The sequence below is a fragment of the Melanotaenia boesemani genome, chromosome 21 (assembly GCF_017639745.1).
Source record: "Melanotaenia boesemani isolate fMelBoe1 chromosome 21, fMelBoe1.pri, whole genome shotgun sequence".
In the NCBI taxonomy this organism is placed as follows: Eukaryota; Metazoa; Chordata; class Actinopteri; order Atheriniformes; family Melanotaeniidae; genus Melanotaenia; species Melanotaenia boesemani.
In genome coordinates, this window is record NC_055702.1 from 23,299,685 (window position 1) to 23,319,594 (window position 19,910).

A 19,910-nucleotide genomic window follows, 5' to 3' on the forward strand; every position below is an offset into this window, starting at 1 on the left:
CACCTCAGGTTTTGATTGGGAAAACTCTTTAATATCTGTATTTTTTCATGTTTTTGCTGTTGCTCTTGCCTTTGCTAGCTGTATTAACACCCACTCATTCACGATGACATCACACCATGTCTGAAAATGTGATAAAGGACTGCCAATATCCAAGGAAAATCTTTGAAAGACTTTCAGAAAGCCTGGGGAGCTGTTGTTTAGATTGTAATACTTAGGGCTGCAAAATATATAAAAATGCATTGTTACTGCATTACCAGCATGTGCAGTATCCATATCATAGAAACATTTGACTGAAAATCAGAAAAGCACTTAGACAATGCTCTGCTTTTGAACATTTTCTAATTGCCTTGCACAGAAGAATTTGTTTATAAATCTAAAATCAACAGCACTTTCACATCCCATGTTATATTTACACGGATACTCTAATAGCCAAAGAATCAAACAACAGTTTGTAAAAGAAGAAAACACAGAACATTTATATAGTAAGAAGCTAAGTTTAGCCAAAAAAAGAGAATCTGTCTCATTTGTTATTCCCTCTATACTCCTGCCCTCCTCTCCTCCCTCTGTTCCTGATGTCTCTGTCTCAGCATCCCTCTGTTTGCACTGTTTAAACACTCCTGCCTCTCACTGCCCTACTTGTTGTTTCCTTTGCTCAATGTGAATGATATGTTGGTGATGGAGAAAGGCGAATGGTGGACATGTGAAGATTCTTACTCCTTCCCACTGCTTTATCCATTGAACCACTATGAAATGATGCAGAGATAGATTAGAGGTGAATGCCACCTTCTCGCTCTGGCTCCCTCTATCCTGTCATCCTTTTTGTGTCATAAACAAATTGAGATTACTGAGAAGAGCTCATTGCAAAATGTATGTTTTTTTTATGTTCCATATCATCAGGGAGTATTGATCCATAATCACAGGTTCATCTCTCCTTCGTTCCTCTCCTTAACACTTGCCTGAGCAGAGCAAAAAAATAGGACATGATGTAAAGTGTAGAAATGTTGTCCTGAGGTTTTCATATGCAAAGCAGCAATGAGGGGAAATACATTCTTAAACAAAAAATGTGCAATCTAAAGGAAGTATATATCACAGTCCAAAAGTTTTGAGTCTCCGTTTATTTCTTTAAATTTTCTTTCCGAGCAGTCAGGCATTCATGTAACCTTTCAAACTAGTTCTGAGCCATAGTTCTTCAGGCTTTTCTAAAGGTCTTTCAGTTTTTCTTTGGGCATTAGCTGTTTTTTCTCTCATTTTAAATCTAGTCCTCGCACCTGACCATTTTCAGACAAATATCTTATTTTGTTAGGCTATTTATTATTGAACAATGAATCTTTTATGCATAGAAAGACACCTAACTTGGGACGGACCAGTGTTGATGGTACAAAGGCTTGTCTAAAAAGGGGTTCAGGCTGTGTTTTAGAATGAAGGTGATAATAAAATATAAACTTTATATAAAATATGAACTAAAACTAAAAATATAAAATATAAACCAAAACATTTTAGAATTGAAAAAAAAAAATGTTTTTGCTTTTAAAACTGCTGTTTTAATAAATCACAGCAATTTGTTTTTGTTTAACTGGCAGTTTACAAGAAATGAGAGGTGTCTCAAGACTTCTGCATAATACTGTACACTGCACACTTCATCATTTTATAGATTCTGCAAATTCACTGATTTCTAAAGAAGCTACACTTTTTATCAGCTCAACCCTCGTTTCCCTCATCGTGTCACTCTCTAACTTTATGAACTAAGTGAGATGGGGACTTTTATGAAATAATGTAGAGTGAAGTTTAAGTGAATGATCCTTGAATATTTGGCTGGAAAACATCATTTCGGCAAACATTTTTCTGCATAGCTGCTCTGTTTTGAATCCATATTAGACATATAGTATATGCCTAAAAATGGTGTGTAAATTCTTCCCTGCAGGTTAACAAAAAGCTGGATGTTGTTCCCTGTCTTTTTAGAGGAATTCAATGCAAATGTGTCCATAGCATCACTCCCACTGGAGTAATGCTATGAATCTTCAGATATCTGTGAACGTATTTGCATTGTCTCACAAAGGGAAACACATGTCTATACAGTTGTTGAGCACAAGAGCCCTCTGTAGGCCAGAAGCAGTACCTCAATGCAATATAATTTAAGAATACAAGTAGAGCCAGTGAGTATCATAATGATGAGGTGTAGCTGTCACCTCTGTGCTCTGTGTACAGGAATATTGATTATTCTTGTCCTGAACCCTTATCTCATGTCATCTCTAGATGTGCACTGACTCTTCTTTCACTCAGCTGTCTGCACAGAGAAAACCATGCTCTGCAGACAATAGACAAATAAAGGGCTGATCATCAACTTAACAACCTCCTTCATCATGTAGCACTGTTTTTCTTTGTGTAGACCTTTCCATGTGTCATGGCATTTATCAGATCATCATGTAGTATTAGTAAAATGTGGACATGAAGAGGTTTGGTTGCAAATGTGGACATTGTGTTTTTTCAGTGTTTGAAAGCTTGCAAGGATGAGTGTGCATACATTAGGTTATATGTAACATACATAAAGAGTTTAGCTGCAGTGCAGAGCGCCCCACTGGCACTAATTAAACATTCTCATCATTCCATTGGCTTAATTAGATTCAGCTGCTTCTTAAACTGCTCAAGTAGGAGGAAGCAAGAAAGGGAGGTGGAAGTGGTAAATGGGAAAACCAATAAAGTTCTACCATTATGGCGTTTTTCTCGAATTCTGGAAACAGCTGCTGTAGTTGACTGTGCTAAATAGCATGATCTGAAGTACTGTCTTTTATGTTGTTTGTTTTTGTTTTAAACATGGGTACCCTCAACATAACTATTCAATTAAAGCATTTCCAAACATTTGTGTAGAAGTGGTTTTTACCATTAATGCTTTAAAGGCTATAACTTAATGGTACAGTATATCTCTACCTTCCAGAGGACAGGCTGGTCACTATGACAACATGAAGGGTAGCATTACACTATCACCTCTTTTATTTTACTTGAGTGGGTGGCAGGCAGGCAGGTGAGTCCAGCAAATCTGTTGCTGTTGAGCAGATGTCCTGCAAGTTTTCGATGTTTCCCTGTTCGAGCAAACCTAATTCATGTTAATGAGTCATAGCAGAACTTGATAAGCTGTTGGATCCATTTAATTTAAATCAGGTGAGTTAGAGCAGGGAAACATCTAAAACCTGCAGGACTGTGGCTCTCGAGGCCCAGAGCTGCCTACCCCTGTTGTAGCAGAAACCACAGCTTTGTAAAAAGTCAACAAGTAACAAAATATTTTTAATACCATGTAGGGTGTAAATTCCAAAACACATTTACACACTGCTCATCAGATCATTGGATATCATGATTGTTCTCAAAGCAAAACTTTGTTTGCTGATTTCCTCCTTTTTCGTAGCAATTTAGCAAACAAAATTAGTTTATTTTAATGAAGCGGCCACCAGGTTTTGCGTCAGGTCAAGCTACAGAGTGCCTCTTCTGGATCTTAAGGCAAATTACCTCTAACAGTATGATGCATCATTTCTGAAGAATCTGATGTCCCAAAAATATATTCCTTTTTTAAATAAAATTAAACATATAAAATCTGTTCCCTAGAATTTCATTATTTAATACTGTAGTTGTCTCAGGTTTGATTTCTTCTGTAATGTTACACACTTTGTAACATGCTATATAAATAAAGTTTTATGACTATAATTTATACAGCCTGTGGTCTGGAACGCTTTTTTTTTTTACATTCGAAGGTTCCTCACATTTAAATGAATGTTTGAACTTCAAAGAAAAGGAATGGCCTAAAAAGAGACCACAGTGAACAAAGGAAAGTGTGCGTGTGTATGTGTGTGTGTGTGTGTGTGTGTAAAAATGTGGGTGCTTGAGATTAAGGCCTATTGGTGATGTGTGAGGAGCTTGTAGGTTAAAATGCCGCAGGCATCCTTTGTCCATCTTGTCTCAGCTGTACAGAGATGACCTAAGTGAGTAGTGGACACACACGCAAACACATACACTCTAATACTCTGTTTGATTCTATGTTCCAGTGTGATCAGCAGAGCCCCAGGGCTGAAGCTGGTGGTGGAGACACTGATGTCATCACTGAAGCCTATCGGCAACATCGTGGTCATCTGCTGTGCCTTCTTCATTATCTTTGGCATCCTTGGAGTACAGGTGAGAGGAGAGGATAAGGAGGAGGGAAATGTTAGAAAGAGGAGGATACAGAGAGGAAATAATGACACAACAAAGACTCCTCTGACCGTGCTGCAACAAATTATCTCGAAGTTCTTTGGTCTCTACTGCCCCACCTTGGGTGGACATATATTCTTGGAAGCTTAGCAGAAAAATGTGTTTTCCGTGCTCTACGTTGTAACTCATATACCTGGACACTTATGTAAGCTTGTATAGTTTGAATGGAGATTTCAAGGCTCACAGACCAACTACTAATCTATACCAATGAGCTTTGTGGCCTTGGTTCAGTTCTGGCATCTCTTTATCTGTCATCAGCCAGTTAACTGGCCATACACCATCTGTCCAGTTGAAGTGATGAAGGGTTGGGGTCTATAAAAGAACCCAAATGCTAACCTCAAAGTGACTTTCCTTCAGCCTTCGACCAGTCACCCGGAAAGCTCTGGGTGGCCCTGCTCTGACTTTTTGTTTGCAAGGTCAGCTAACACTTTTGCTGCAGGAGATAAATCAAGTGTGAACCTTCTGAAGGTCCTCTCAATACAAAACTTCTTAACTCTTACAGATTTCGAAGTACTGAAACCTCAAACCAGACACAAGCTGCATGATTCACTCATTTAGTTTTTAAACCTTTAAACCTTATTTGCGTGTTTTTCTCCTCAGCTTTTTAAGGGAAAGTTCTTCGTTTGTCAAGGAGAAGATGTGAGGAACATCACAAATAAGTCAGACTGTTTGCAAGCCAGCTATAAATGGGTCAGGCACAAGTACAACTTTGACAACTTGGGACAGGTAAGATCTCATGCAATGTGTAAAAGAAAGCAAACCATCTTTTAATTGTAAGTTTTTAAGACCTTACCAGGTCTTAAAATTGGTTATAGTACTCTACATAATTTATTTAATAAAAAACTATGCCAAAATGTAGAAGCAGTGTATAAGAAATATGTATGTCTTCAATAGCCTGTAGAGCTGCTTGTAGCTTCAGTAATTTGAAATATTATTTTTTCTGTATGACATTATCAGTCCTCCACATCATTGTGGAAGAAGTCAGGTCCAGTCTTCTTTACAACATTGATTTAGGTTTTTGAGGTTTGCAGAAAATTGTCTATGCACCTGCAATGTTCATTGTTTTCTTTTTCAGTGTCTCTGTTGTAGATTTGCTGCTGGGTTTGGGATAATTGTCCTGTTGCAGGACCCAAGCTTTAGCTGTCAGACAGATTGCATCAGATTTGACTCCAGTGTACTTTGTTATGCAGAGGAATTCATGGTCAGCTCAATGACTGCAATATGTCCAGGTCCTCTGGCTGGAAAATAAGCCCAAATCATCACTCTACCATCTCTGTGCTCAATAGTTCATATGAGGTGTTTAAAAAATGATGTGCTGCATTTGATTTTAGCCAAATACATATGGCGTTTATTCGGTTCCAAAAGCAGCGCGCTTGAAAACCGCCCCCATGCATAAAAACAATGCACGCGCACGGGGATCACCGCGCGCGAGTACGTGATATGAGCGAGTAAATTAGTACCCGTGAGTTAAAACACACGTCGCGAGGAGGCATTTCTGCATTGCGAAGGAATAACACAGTATTTGCAAGCAGAGAATCACCCTCGTGAGAGCTCATCAATCCACTGTGTTCACATATGTGGACCAATGTCCTCGCAGCAGCGACCCGCTCGCTCTCAGTTCTGTCACTGCACGCTCGACTAAACAGTCCTCCCTCGCTCGACTGCTGGAGTTTTGAGACTCCGGGGGTGGAGATTGTTTGCAATTGATCTTAAAGCCTTTCCCAGATTGATGGGCAGCAACAGATGCTTCTCAAAGATCATTGCTGATGTCTTTCCTCCTTAGCAATGTTTTAAAACACACACCTGAATTCTACAGAACAGCAAACTGACTAAAAATCTGCTTTTGTTGAGGTACTCAACCTTCCTTAGCATTAGCATCTGATTAGCAGCAGCTGACTGTTAATTACTTTTTTAATTGCTACAGAAACTGCGAGGCTGTATTTAGTTTTTCAAACTCTACTTTTACATTTTGGCTCAGTTTTTGTTTAAAAAATATTGACAGAGTGTAAATGGTGCCCAGGTCCGGTCCTCAGACTCACTAGAGGGCTTTTAATCATGTCCTCATTAATACAGTCATAACTAATGCATTAACAAAAAGAGATTAATCTGTGGAATTAATGTGTGTGTGTTTTTTTAATTAACTTATAATCAACAAAGTTATGACTCATACTATAGTAAAAGTTTGACATTATGTCAGCAAGAGAAGCTGATTTTAGACATACAGGTGTCTTGTCACTGCCACCAGTTAGTATCGGTAATGCACAAAATCGCACCGCCAAGAAAACAAGAAGAAGAAGATGTTGCAACTATGTAATCCAATCCACTTTATTTATAAAGCACATTTTAAAAACAAAGATAAGTCTCCAAAGCACTGCACATTAACAATTAACAATAATTAACAACATTGGTTTGAAATAAATGGATAATTATAAAATAAAAAGATAAAATAAGTAAAATAAAGATTAAAAATGAAAAACAAGAAAAAAAAAGTAAAAAGTTAAAATAAATTAAGTGAAAAAATAAAAATAAACAAAAAGACACAGAGAACCACACAACTCATGCAATGTTAAAAGCCACAGAATAAAAGTGGGTCTTTAGACGAGACTTAAAGCTCCCTCTGTGGAGGCAGACCAGACCTGGAGGGGAAGAGCATTCTAGAGTCTGGGGCCGACTAGTTTTAAGTCTCGTCTTAGGCACCACGAGCTGGGACTGGCCCTCAGACCTTATTGTGTGCGTTGGAGTATAAATTTGGAGGCAGTCTGTATTTAGGGGCCAGTCCATTTAAAGCTTTAAACACAAACAATAAAATCTTAAAATCAATTCTAAAACATACAGGCAGCCAGTGCAAAGAAGCTAAAATAGGGTGATGTGTTCACTTTTCCTGTCACCGGTTAAAAGTCGTGCTGCAGAGTTCTGGACTAACTACAAACGGGAAAGTGCGTTATTGCAGATCCCTGAGTTATAATCGTTGCAGTAGTCTAGACGAGAAGATATAAAAGCATGCACAACATGTTCAAAGAGATTAAAAAATAAAAAATAGATTTCACTTTTGATAAAAGACGAAGATGATAAAAACTTGATTTTAAAACGGCATCGACCTGTTTGACAATTTTAAAATCACTGTCCATGGTTTTACATGACACATTTTTTTTCTGATTGGCTGCTGATCAGATCAAAAGTGCTCCATGTAAACGCAGCTACTGACACTGTTGCAGCAGTGGGTGGTAAAAGTGACCCTCTCAGTCCTTCTAGAGGTTTTGGAACGTGGTTCTGGTTATTCTGATTCCTGAATTTGAAAGTTTTAATCATTTGGCAGCCCAGGTCCTAATATGTAAAATCTCAGAATTGACAAAAAGTTAACTTTTTTCATATGACTGCATGCCTGTTGTAAGGTTAATCGCTTTCTTATTTTCTCTTCTAGGCCTTGATGTCTCTCTTTGTACTGGCCTCAAAAGATGGCTGGGTGGACATCATGTATGATGGACTTGATGCTGTAGGAGTTGACCAACAAGTGATTACATTTAATTTTACACATTAATTTACAATTCAGTTCAATTCAGCTTTGTTTATATAGCTCCACTTCACAGCCATGTCATCTCAAGCACTTTACAGACTAATCTTGTTGTTTTGTGTATTTCAGCCAGTAATGAACTACAACCCATGGATGCTGCTTTACTTCATCTCCTTCCTCCTGATCGTTGCCTTCTTCGTGCTCAACATGTTTGTGGGTGTGGTGGTGGAGAACTTCCACAAGTGTCGCCGCCACCAGGAGGCTGAGGAGGCCAAACGCAGAGAGGAGAAGAAACTGAAACGCATGGAGAAAAAGAGACGGAGTAAGGAGAAGGAGCTAGCTGGTCGGTAGTCTTTCCACATCTTTCTGAGTCCTGCTTGATTTCAGCTTGAGCCTTTTCTTTCCTTTTGCTTTTTAATTTGGTTTGGCCGAACCCGGAAGAACGCAATTAGTGAGCTAGTTTCAACTATAGTTGCTACTCTGCGGTAGAGCCTTCCCTTTCCCTCGATCGTCCTCTTACCCATGTACTCATTAGCCCTTGGGCTAATTTATAACGTTGTCTGGTGGTCACTTGCTCTGACTCTCCAGACTGTTACAAACTGTGAGGGCTTTTTTTCAACCCCGCTATCAAATTCATCAAGCTGGATGTTGAAAAAAGTCCCCATAGTTAATGACCTTAGAGAGTTAGAACAGCTGACCACTGGACTCACCCCTCGCTTTCCCTCCTCCCTTACCTTGCCTGGTCTACCGTAGATGCCGTGCTTGGGATGGCCCCTTGGAGCATGCCCGTTGGGTGCTGACATATAGGGCTTGCATGGTAGTGGATACACAGAGCTAGAGGGAGGGGGAGTTGTTGATAATTTCAACGCCCTGATCGAAAAGAAGATGACCCCCCTCCCTTCCTCTCTTCTGCATGTGGTTTAGTACAGCCGCAGGGGCAGGGATGGACCAAAATCTGGACGAAAGAGCTGAGTCACTGCCGATGAGATTTGTAGGGTTAGAGCTAAAGGCCTGCCTGTCCCCCGTTCCCTGCGGCTGTATAGGAGTTGGTGACAAGCTGCTTGTTTTGATTTTTACTCTTTCCACTGCCTCCTGCAACTCAAAACATCAGTGCTAGCTTCTGCTAGCCTTCTTTTGAAAATGGTGCCTACACCTCCAGTATTTTACTCCCTTGTTGCTAAGGCACTGTCTTTTTTATGTTTTGTTAAAGGAGCAGTGGACACTAATGGTTTCTTAAAGTTGAACGGAAAAACCTTACATTTTCCTCTATATGATAACTTCATTTGATGACAGCAATGTTTCAGTTGAGCTCTTGAGAAATACAGATGGAAATGATCTTCCTTTTACAGGAGGTGTCTGCCATGGGTATCCGACCAATTGAGAAACTCCCCTAGAACATATCACACACTGTGTTTGTACACACTTTGTGTTAAGAAGCTCTGTTCCTTCCCTTCTTTAAAAATTACAATTTCTTTCTTGTTTTTTTTTTTTTTTTCTTCATTGATTTTTGGTTAAAAAGTTGGTCTTTTTTTGTCTGGATAGGTGTTTTCTTTTTGACTGGGAACTTTTTCTTCATTTTCTTCTACACAATTGTGTTTTAACACCAAAAAGAGGCCACATCTTGGTTTGTCAGTGACATATCACAAGCAGGTGAAGTTGTTCAGGGAAACAAATGGCTTACCGGCATAACTCGACAGCTACTAGACTCTAGTTTGGGTGAGAGTGACTTCCTAATAGCTTTAGTCTAAAGAACTGGACTCAGAATCACTGGAAAGAGTACATAGGAACACAAACCAGCTTAATCTTTCATCGCTTCCTTCTGGCCTTACTCCATCCCTCTTTCCCTCTTTCTCACTCGTCAACTCTCTTTTTTCTAACTCAGCCATCCTTCCTTCTTTGCTTTCTTCTGCTTCTGACTAACACAGTCTCGTTCCTCTAGATTTAATGGTTCCGGGGGTGAGTTGGGCCCTCTCTGACGGCACGTTGAAAGGTACAGAGTTTCCAGCATGTTCTGTGTGTCCCTTTAAACCCCCCACCGCCACCGACCATGACCACCCACCATGGTGGCTAGGGTTCTCAGTTCAATGATCACGGGAGGTAGGGCCCCATCCCGCGTCCCCGCCCCCCTGCCTCTCTCCCATCAGCCTTCAGTCCACTGGACATACTGTTACCTGTTTTCTCTGTCGTGGCTTTGTCTTTCACAGCTATTTCACACCGTCTGCGATCCATCCACCGTTCACAGCAGTACATCACTACACGTCCACCACGAACGAAGAAGACTTCGGTTTAGTTTACTTGGCAAAGACATTGAGAGGGACATGTTTTTTTTCTCCACCCATTGGGCTGTTGTCTAGTAGTCTGGGTTCTCTTAGTAGGTGCTTAAAGAATAATAACTGTCTCTTGCTAACTGATATTTAATTTCTGTGGATTACAACTTTACTAATCATTTCTACAGTCTGAGAACAATGTGACTTTGCTTCAAGCCATGTACATGTAGATGTCTGAAGGTAATTCATGGAATGAGTGTTGGGTGGAACCATTTTTCCCAAAATTTGTTCCAGCCCAATGAGTCAACGTAATGTGTACATACACACAACTACTGACCCTGATCTAATTAATTAATCTAATTAATTATGTTGACTGTATGTATAAAAAGATGTATGTAGGGTATTTTAACTGTTTACATACACAGGGCATTTAATTTATGACTCATGGTCACATCATGTCCCCCTATGCAGCTGTAATGTTTGCACCTATCTCTCGAAATACAGAGAATTTTCCCCTTTGCCCCAAAAGTCTGTTTTATCTTTACTGTGACCCTCCTGTTGTGCAATGAAGTCCACCAGAGCTGGTATAGCCAGATGTTGTGACAGAAACATAAGCTGAAAGCGAGCCCGAAACGGTGACCCATGGCTCTTCTACAAGCCTCTCTTTCTCTCTTTTGAGATTGTTATTACTTTATAACCCTTGAATAATAGAGTATAATTAGCCTGAAAGCTCAGACCACACACCAAACTGATTTTATTTTATCCACAAATACTTCCATGTCTCTTCTCTGCAGTATGATTCTGATCATCCCATAGGCTACTAATCCCTCTGTTGGACATAATGATGTTATGACTCATGTGTTGAACTGGCCCAAGTTGTTAAAACACATCAGAGATGTAAAGGTTGGTTTATGGCACCACTGAGAGCTCGTAATTTGTAATTCCTCCATCACATATTGGCTCCATAAAATCTATATTTCCCCATTGCTCCATTCCTCTGTGTTTTGTTTAAGATTTTAGCAGCGAACTTTAACAACTGTAGCATATTTTGTTTGTATAATACCAGTTATTGCTGTTTCCAGTGCTATACGTATAGTACATTTAATTTAAACAGAAAAAAATAGATTAATGTTTTAACTTTTCACTTATGAAAACAAAACAGCAGCTTAATTTTAAGTTATATTTAGGCAAAATTAACAAGTACAGAGGCCGGATAACCTTGATAAGTCACATAACTTTGGTAATTTGAACAGTTCAGTTAATAATATATTTTCTAAAAACAAACGTGAGGTTTGTTTTTCTTCCCATTTTTATTTTTTTGATTACTGACTTTTTTTTTTTAGTTGAATGTTACTCTAGACGCGGAAATATACTCAACTGTCACTTTATCAAGTCCACCTTGCTAGTATCGGGTTGGACCCCCTTTTCCCTTGTTACCATTCAATCACCTCTAACCAGTCTGTCCATTCTCCTCAGACCGCTGACATCAACAAGACATTCTGGTCCAGACAACTGCTCACTGGAAATATTCTGTTATTCAGACCATTCTCTGTAAACCCTAGAGATCAACAGGTCATTTTGTCCATGTCTACATGACTAAATGCATTGAGTTCCTGCCATGCAATTGACTATTATTATTATTGACTATTGAATTAACAACAGGTGTACTTAAGAAAGTGGCCGGTGAGTTTATGTGCTGTAAAACGTGGAAAAAAAAAAGTATTTTCCATAATATGCCCCCTTTGAGGGTTTTGCTACTAAAATATGTAAATCTTATCTTCTAAATTAATTACCAACTGTTAGAATGTCAAGTTAGTTTCCCAGCTCATTTGACTGCAGTTGAGGTTCAACCTGTCCTGTTACACTTTAGACTATTTTCTTTTTTATTTTTCATTTAAATGTAAATCAATCTATTTGTATTTCAAAAATCATAGAATCTGACTTTTACTAAGGATATAATCAAAAGGCAGATTTCCTGGAAGACTCTAGTTATTAACTCCTTGCTATTAGACAAGACCAAAGTATGCTTGTTCTCAGTGGTGGGTTGGTGTTGCATATTGAGGCCTGTCTTAGTGCTCTGACGACTTTTCTGCCACACATTGCTCAATTGTCACAAGTAGTTTCCATGACAATCTGCTTAAATAATTGCTATGATAGATGGGAGTTGCTGAGAGGTGTCTCCCATAATGAAAATCCTTTCACTTGCCCAGTTTTATAAATGGTTTGTGTGAGTATACCCATGGCTGTGTTGTTGTGATTGTTTGTTGAACAGATACAGATTCCTGGAAGGTGGACTTGACTGTGTTGGTTCAAATTCCTATGTGTATATTTATCTATGTGAATGTGTTAGGAAGCAGATGGCCGCAGAACAGGTTATAAAATATGCAGGAGAAGCTATCATATCCTCACTTCCTCTTAGTCTGGATAACTGTCTAAGACAGGGGTGGGATCCACACAGCCCTGGGCCGATCCTCTGCAGTATTTGCCTCGAGGCATGGCTGCTTACACAAAAAATACATAAAACACAGCGTCTCAAAATATGTTACTCATGCATTTGTGTTTTAGCGGTTAGCTCTTACAGAATAAGGGTTTTGTGTGTGTTTATGTGTGTGTGTGTGTGTGGGTGGGGGGGTGGGTGTATGGGGGTGGGGGCGTGTGCTGGCTATGCACACTGTTTGTGTCTGAATTTTTATCTTTAGCTTGCAAAGCGCTGGAGCAGCCATTGATGGAAGATAGAAAGAAGAGAATGAAGGAAAGAAGATGATGGAGGACATGCATTAAGCTTTTTACTCTAGATGGAGGAAGGAGACGAAATGTAAGATGTGGGCAGGATAACACAAAACACAAGGGTACACATATGTACTTAGTCAAACTGTAACTGCAGTGATGTAAGTACAGATATGCATAGATTAGAAATGTCAGCAGAGCTTGAGACTTGTGGGCTGTAGCCTGATGGAAGTTGAGTTTAGGGGAGAAGTGACTAAAGGCCCATTTATGCTCGATGAAGAAGATGGATACGCAGATGGACGGACAGTTTCGTCCTTCTAATGTGTCGGTTACGCACGCAATTTGGTCCATTGTCAGGGAGCTTAGAAAGACTGCAGATGTTTAGGACATGTTGAGTGGTTGGGAACAACTTTGTAGCGATGCATAATCACTGACAAACAGTGTCTGAAACTGAACTCTGAACTTAGCACAGCCCACTAGTGGAAGAATTGACTTAACAACCATAGCAACGCAAAACATGCATGGAAGTATGAGGATGGTGACATATGACAATGTTTAAAACGGATGACGCTATTTACTAAGCTGTGTTTGATTGGGTAGATGGATGCAATGGTGCTTTATACTTATGTGCAACATATTCTCAGTTACATGCCACATGAAGAAACACTTTCAGGACATGAACACACCAAATCTCAGGTGATGAACATCACAAGCCTGCCGTTTTATTTATTAAAAGTACAAAAAAACATATATTTCCACTTGTACAGTATCCACCCACACAATCATAAACTACTACTATAATAATATTCTCTTCAATATACTAATTACCAATTCATGGTACTCATGAAAACCAATTAAATCTGTCTAAAAATCGAGTGTGAGTAGTTGTTCATAGTCTCTGTATTGCCCTGTGATGGACTGGTGACCTGTGCAAGGTGTACTCTGTCTCTCGCCTGCTAATTGCTGGGAAAGGCTCCAACTTCCTTGCAACCCTGAATTGGAATAAGCAGTATAGAAAATGAACGGATGAAAGTTGTGTTGGTTTTTAGGCTGGTGGTGGATGCATTATTGTAGCTCACTTGGAAATATCTACAAAGAAAGCTGCATTAAAATATTTAGACTGTAGAAATAAAGTTTCTGATACAAATGTGTTCCAGATAGGAGAAGAAAGAAGTCACTTGAAAGCTGAGACATCTAATGAGTTCTTACGTTCAGAAATTCTAAAAGAATTAGGAGATAACAATAACAAGCCAAAAGCATGAGCATTATTTGTTAGCGAGCCGCCGGCTTCAGACTAGTGTGTGTGAGACTGTGCTATGTGTTTTAGCTGATGTAGTTTACAGCTACATAGTTTAGTATGCAATGTGATGGGTTCATAGTGTATTATAGGTAGATTACAAAATGGTTAGAATTACAACAGCAATTTACTGACCTGAATGAGTGGCAAGTTTAAAAATAACCCTTTTTTAAGCCATATTAGCAGGTAATATTCATTTTGTGCTAAACAGATAGGACATTATATTTAAATAAAAAAAATCTGTCAAAATAAAAGATAATGAACTAATTTTAAATGCAGCCGAGCACAGAGCAGAGGTTGAGCAGATAGTCAGAGGTGTTTGAATTGCAGTGTTAGGCTAGATTTTCTTTAAAGTCTAATACATCACTAACCAACCAACCAATCGCACTGGTGAAATTAAAACAGGGATTTTAAATAAAATATGTTAAGCTGAATAAGGAATAAAATCTAAATAAAATACATATAATAAGATGAAAAATAATGTAAAATAATTCAAATAAAATAAGATAAAATAGGATGGTAAAAAAAAATATTGATTAAATATTAAAACAAGTTAATTGACAATGTGAAATTTATAAATGTGTTAAAACAAAAGTAATTACTAAGTAAATTAGTGAAACAAAATCTCAAAATAATAATGATACCAGACTGAATAAAAGGGACTTGGAGAGTCTCTTATGTTAGCAATCACCCACCTTTTTCCACCAGAAACAGAGGTGGTAGCCAGTCAAAGAGACAGATTAAAGTTTATGTAGTTACTTTCCTAATAATGATAAAATGTGTAAAAATACACAAACAAATGGCAGAATGGGAAATTGAAAAAAGATTTTACCTAAAGTAGAGATTATTTCTTTTCAATGTGCAGATTCTGAAGATCTGCACATAATAAGCAGCATTAAAAAAAAGAAAAAAAAAAGAAAAGTTCTATTAATGAGGCATAATGACATTAAAATTAACAACCTTACTGAGGTATATCCATCTTATGTCACTTTCTGCCTTTACTCCACGGCATTTTGGGGAAAAAATTTACTTTATCCTCCAATAGATTTTTTTTAATAAGGGTTAGTAACTGGATTCTTATCAGCCAGAATGTTAAATCAACCTTGATATTCAACCTATGGTACCTTTGCTTGTGTATCAGCAGTATGAAGAGTTATTAAATTAAATTTATCGTTCTTGGAAAGTGGCTGACTGGCCATCAGGTGCTGGAGAGGATGATCCCAGAGTGGACTGAATGTTTAGAGTCCTCCTCTTCAGCAGAACCTCAAAGCTGCCAAGTTTGCAGACATTAAGAGAGCTTGTCTTCTTGATTTGTTTGTTCAGACTATAGTGGTATGCTTCTTACCCTGATAACAGCAGCAAAGTGCTGCACACTTCATACAGCAGGCTTTGAGAATCTTTCCAACAACCTGCTGCACAAATGACAGGATTGTAGCTTTCTCAAGAAATCTTATGTTAGCCATCTTATGTCAAAAGGCAGGGAATAGAAATTTGACAGTATTGTTCACACATTTCTTCCATACCACATTTTTGCGTGCTAACTGATACAGACACAAAGTTAAAAGTCGGTAACAAATAACAGGGTAGCCCAGTGTTTCCCAATTCAGATCCTCGGGACCCCCTGCCCTGCATGTTTTAGATGTAACCCTACTTCAACACCTGAATTAAATGAATGGCTTGTTAACAGGCTGCAAAGAACTGGATAAGGAAGTTCATTAATTTGAATCAGGTGTGTTGGAGTAGGAACACGTCTAAGACATAAAGGCCAGGGGGTCCCGAGGACCTGGATTGGGAAACACTGGGGTAGTCAATCCCAGAGTTTAGAGGCGTCACCTCTAGCATCATTTCCTCACTTCCAGAGGAAACATTTCCAAATGCAATCATTTGCAATGTCACTCACAAGGGACTGACGCATGTTCAGCAACTGAATCTCGGGTTTTTGTCCATAAAATTCATACATATGACTCAACTTGGACTTGCTTTGACTGAGAATGACACACACACACTAGAAAAGCGAACTTGAAAAGTTGAAGTAAGATGTGATAATCATATTGACACATTAAACATGTTAGACATTTATTAACCCTGATACACACAAATATACACACACAGTTACTCAAATACTACACACAGCACTCTTTCCTTTCACTCCCACATTAACAGTATCACCCGGTCTGCATATTTTCACTTGAGAAACATTTCTCGTCTCCGTCCCTCTCTCACCCCCCACACCACTGCCATCCTCGTCCACAGTCTTGTTACTTCCCGGATTGACTATTGCAACTCTCTCCTCTTTGGTCTCCCCAATAAATCCCCCCAGAAACTGCAGCTCCTCCAAAACTCTGCGGCAACCATCATTACACGGACCCCTACTACTCACCACATCACCCCCATCTTACAACAACTTCACTGGCTCCCCGTAAAACAAGTAATTAACTTCAAAATTCTCCTCATTACATTCAAAGCACTCCACAATCTGGCCCCACCATATATATCTGATCTCCTGCACATTGCACTCCGGTCCATTCACTTCGTTCCTCCTCCTCTCTCCAGCTTCTTGTCCCCTCTGCCCGTCTCATCACTCTGGGGAGCCGAGCATTCAGCTTCTCTGCTCCCCATCTCTGGAACTCTCTTCCCCCTGACATCTGTACCATAGACTCTCTTCCTCTCTTCAAATCACAACTCAAAACACAGTTGTTCAGACAGTCCTATGCCATCTAGTCACTCTCCATCTTCATGTTGTACTCCATTCCATTTTGTTTTGTACTTATTGTTTTTAACCATTTTAATGTTTGTTTTGTACTTATTGCTTTTTTTTTAACTATTTTAATGTTCTTTTGTACAGTGTACAGTGTAAATAAAATGTATTATTATTATTATTACAGTTGACCAACAGCGTTCCTGTCAGGGTAGAGGTGAAGTGTCTCCATGTTGGAGTTGACTTGTTGAGTCATGCATTGTACAGTCAGCTGATTGTGACAAATGCATCAGGAGAAGCCATGGTACACTACATGATATATGCAGCAAACAGTCCATACAGCTAGGTCGACTCTCTGTGAACTTTCGCAGACACAGCATGCTGGATGTTTTCAAAAACAGCAGCTTATAGGGGATAAAGAGGCTCTTCTGTCTTTGTAGTAGTCTATGGACATTTAGCTGAAGTGTGCAGAAGCAGCACTAACTAAAATGTGCTCATGTGTTCATGTATGAGCTTTGTGTGCTTAGCAGACGTGTTTTAATTTGTCCAGCACGTATAGAGGTCAGTCTGAGAGATCCACATTATTTTGATAACAGATGGCTCTGTACTTTCAAACACCTTGTCAAACATGAGCAATACAATACCGGCATATGAAAAATAGAATAAAATTTCTTTCTGTTCTAATGTTTTACATATCAGGACATTAAAAAAAAGTCTTTACCAGGTATTAAAATTAGATACCAGCAGCATCAATATGATGTTCATTTGGGCATGGTTGGCCTGTCAAACCTGGCAGGTTGACCACAGCTCTTGTGGCGGTGGAGATTAGGTAACGAGCCCAGACAGCCATGAACTGGGATGAGGGGGGGGGGGTCTTCCTGCTTTCCCACACCTCGGGCAACGACCTGAAACAGCAGGGGGACAGCAGGGGAGTGGTCAAACTGTCAAACTTCACAAGTTGACCATGTGAACGTCAGTTGATAATTACGTCACTTTCCATCCAGTGACACCTCTAATGATGACAGAAGGGTTACCATCGAAACATGTCAGGTATGTGTGACAGATTACGTGTATGATAAAGAAGAAAATGAAAACTAGGTATGAGCCTACTATTAGACAATTATGGGCGATTATCTTTCAGCTCACTGATGCAGTGAGTAGCTACTTATTTCTTGAACGACCATGTGTAAAAACACATCCTGTGGTTGTGGAAAAGATGTTAGTCTTTGTAAGAAGTGTCAAATCCTTGGCATCAAGCAGAGAAAGTATCTAGGAGATGCAGAAACTACAAAAATTGGCTTAAGAACTGTCCAACACATTATTAAAATTGGAAGGAGAGTGGGGGGACCATCATCTTCTAGGAAGAATTTTAATGTTTATTCAAAGAAAAACAACAGTAGAACTCAGATCTATGTTTAATAGTAAAAGTAGAAATATTTCCACAATAAAAATGTGAAGGGAACTCAAGGGATTGAAGACTAGCTGTGTACCAAATGAAAACTGCTATGTAGTGAGGCTAACCAGAGAACAAGGGAGCATAAAGATTGGACTCTGGAGTTATGGAAAAAACGTCACGTGGTCTGATGAATCCAGATTTACCCTGTTCCAGAGTGATGGGAGCATCAGGGTAAGACGAGAGGCAGATGAAGTGATGCAGCCGTGCCGATGCCTAGTGGCTACTGTACAAGCCTGTGGGGGCAGTCTATGATCTGGGTTGCAGCAGTTGGTCAGGTCTAGGTTCAGCAACATTATGTGTCCAAAGGAGGTCAGCAGATACCTCAATATACTGTGAATGAGCAGGTTATTTCATTGTCCCTGATGGCACGGCCATATTCCAGTTTTCATGGGGCTCATGACAATGGAACCTAATAATGAAGGGGTTATTTTACTGCACATGCAGCTCATGTTTTGCACATTTTTTAAAGATCTTTAAATCTTCCTTTTCAAATAGCCTTTAAAGAACATCGTGTGACTGGTGATTTGACAGTTCTCTTGGTGACACCCTGACATTCCATAGTAATTACCAAACTCATTATCTTCTCTTTCTTGACTTTTGAGTTGCCAGTTCTGCACTAATTTGTCCTTTTTTAAAATATCTGATAGTGTCACACAATTGGTCACAAAACCTTAAATGCATTTATTTATTTATTTACACCCGAGCTTTACAGCCTAGCTGCACATTTATACCTCCCATTTTCTCTGTCTCAAAGAACTTGGAATCTGGCTTCAAGGACTGATTTGACCATATTTCTTGCATTATATAATGTTATGATTATAATAAATCACATGCTGTCATCATGATGATGCCAAGTCATAAGTTTGGAAAGTAAAACATGTCCATGTTGAGAAGATGACATGGGGTAATGATATTTCAAGTAGCTGTGTGTTTATGTGATCAGAAAACTGGCCCAACAGTGGAATTACCAGGAATCTCTGGTTTCTAATGGGGCTTTTCCTGGCTCAATAAATGGAAAACAAATTAAAGAAATCAATTGGTATTTCTGTCCATAGGCCATTCTAGTTAGCTCTATTAATACACTGTTAAAATATATTTAAAATACACACATTTATTGGAGGCCATACGTATTTTATATTGCTAGTATAGCATTAAATGGTCTGTCTTGTTGGTATAGAAGATCACTGTAATGTGAGAAGAATTCCACATAAGGGCTGAGAAAAGGGGCCCCTGCTACTTTCAAACCTGTCTTAATTCTTGGTGTTATAGATTTAACAAGGTGTTGGAAATATCCATGATGAAAATCTCCCGTTCCACCACATCCCAAAGTTTCTTTATTGGATTGAGATCTGGTGACTGTGGAGGCCACTGGAGAACAGTGAACTCATTGTAATGTTTGAGATGATTTGAGCTTTGTGACATGGTGCATTATCCTGCTGGAAGTGGCCATCAGAAGATGCAACAGTGTGGTCATAAAGGGATGGACATGGTCAGCAACAATACTCAAATGTGGTGTTTAAATGATATTCAGGAAGGGGCACAAAGTGTACCAGTAAAATATCCCCAATACCATTACACCACCAGCGGCTGGAATCTTTGATCCAAAGCAGGATGGATTTATGCTTTTATTATGTTTACACCAAATTCTGAGCCTAGCATCTGAATATGGAGCTGAAATGGAGACTCATCAGACCAGCACGTTTCTCCATCTTCTATTGTCC

At 39.1% G+C, this 19,910-nt stretch overlaps 1 protein-coding gene across 14 annotated transcripts in view; it reads left to right on the top strand.

Annotated features, from left to right (window-relative positions):
- The window catches only part of cacna1g (calcium channel, voltage-dependent, T type, alpha 1G subunit), a 318,055-nt gene that overhangs the window by 253,735 nt on the left and 44,410 nt on the right, over positions 1 to 19,910 (top strand). For 8 of the 14 annotated variants that reach the window (XM_041973670.1, XM_041973675.1, XM_041973671.1 and 5 more), the window contains 5 exons: positions 4,032 to 4,158; positions 4,834 to 4,959; positions 7,655 to 7,744; positions 7,874 to 8,066; positions 9,684 to 9,734. In XM_041973670.1, coding sequence (XP_041829604.1) covers positions 4,032 to 4,158; positions 4,834 to 4,959; positions 7,655 to 7,744; positions 7,874 to 8,066; positions 9,684 to 9,734 — 587 coding nt within the window. Of the gene's footprint in view, positions 1 to 4,031; positions 4,159 to 4,833; positions 4,960 to 7,654; positions 7,745 to 7,873; positions 8,088 to 9,683; positions 9,735 to 19,910 lie in introns of all 14 variants that reach the window. The other 6 variants (XM_041973664.1, XM_041973674.1, XM_041973666.1 and 3 more) reach the window with 2 other exon arrangements.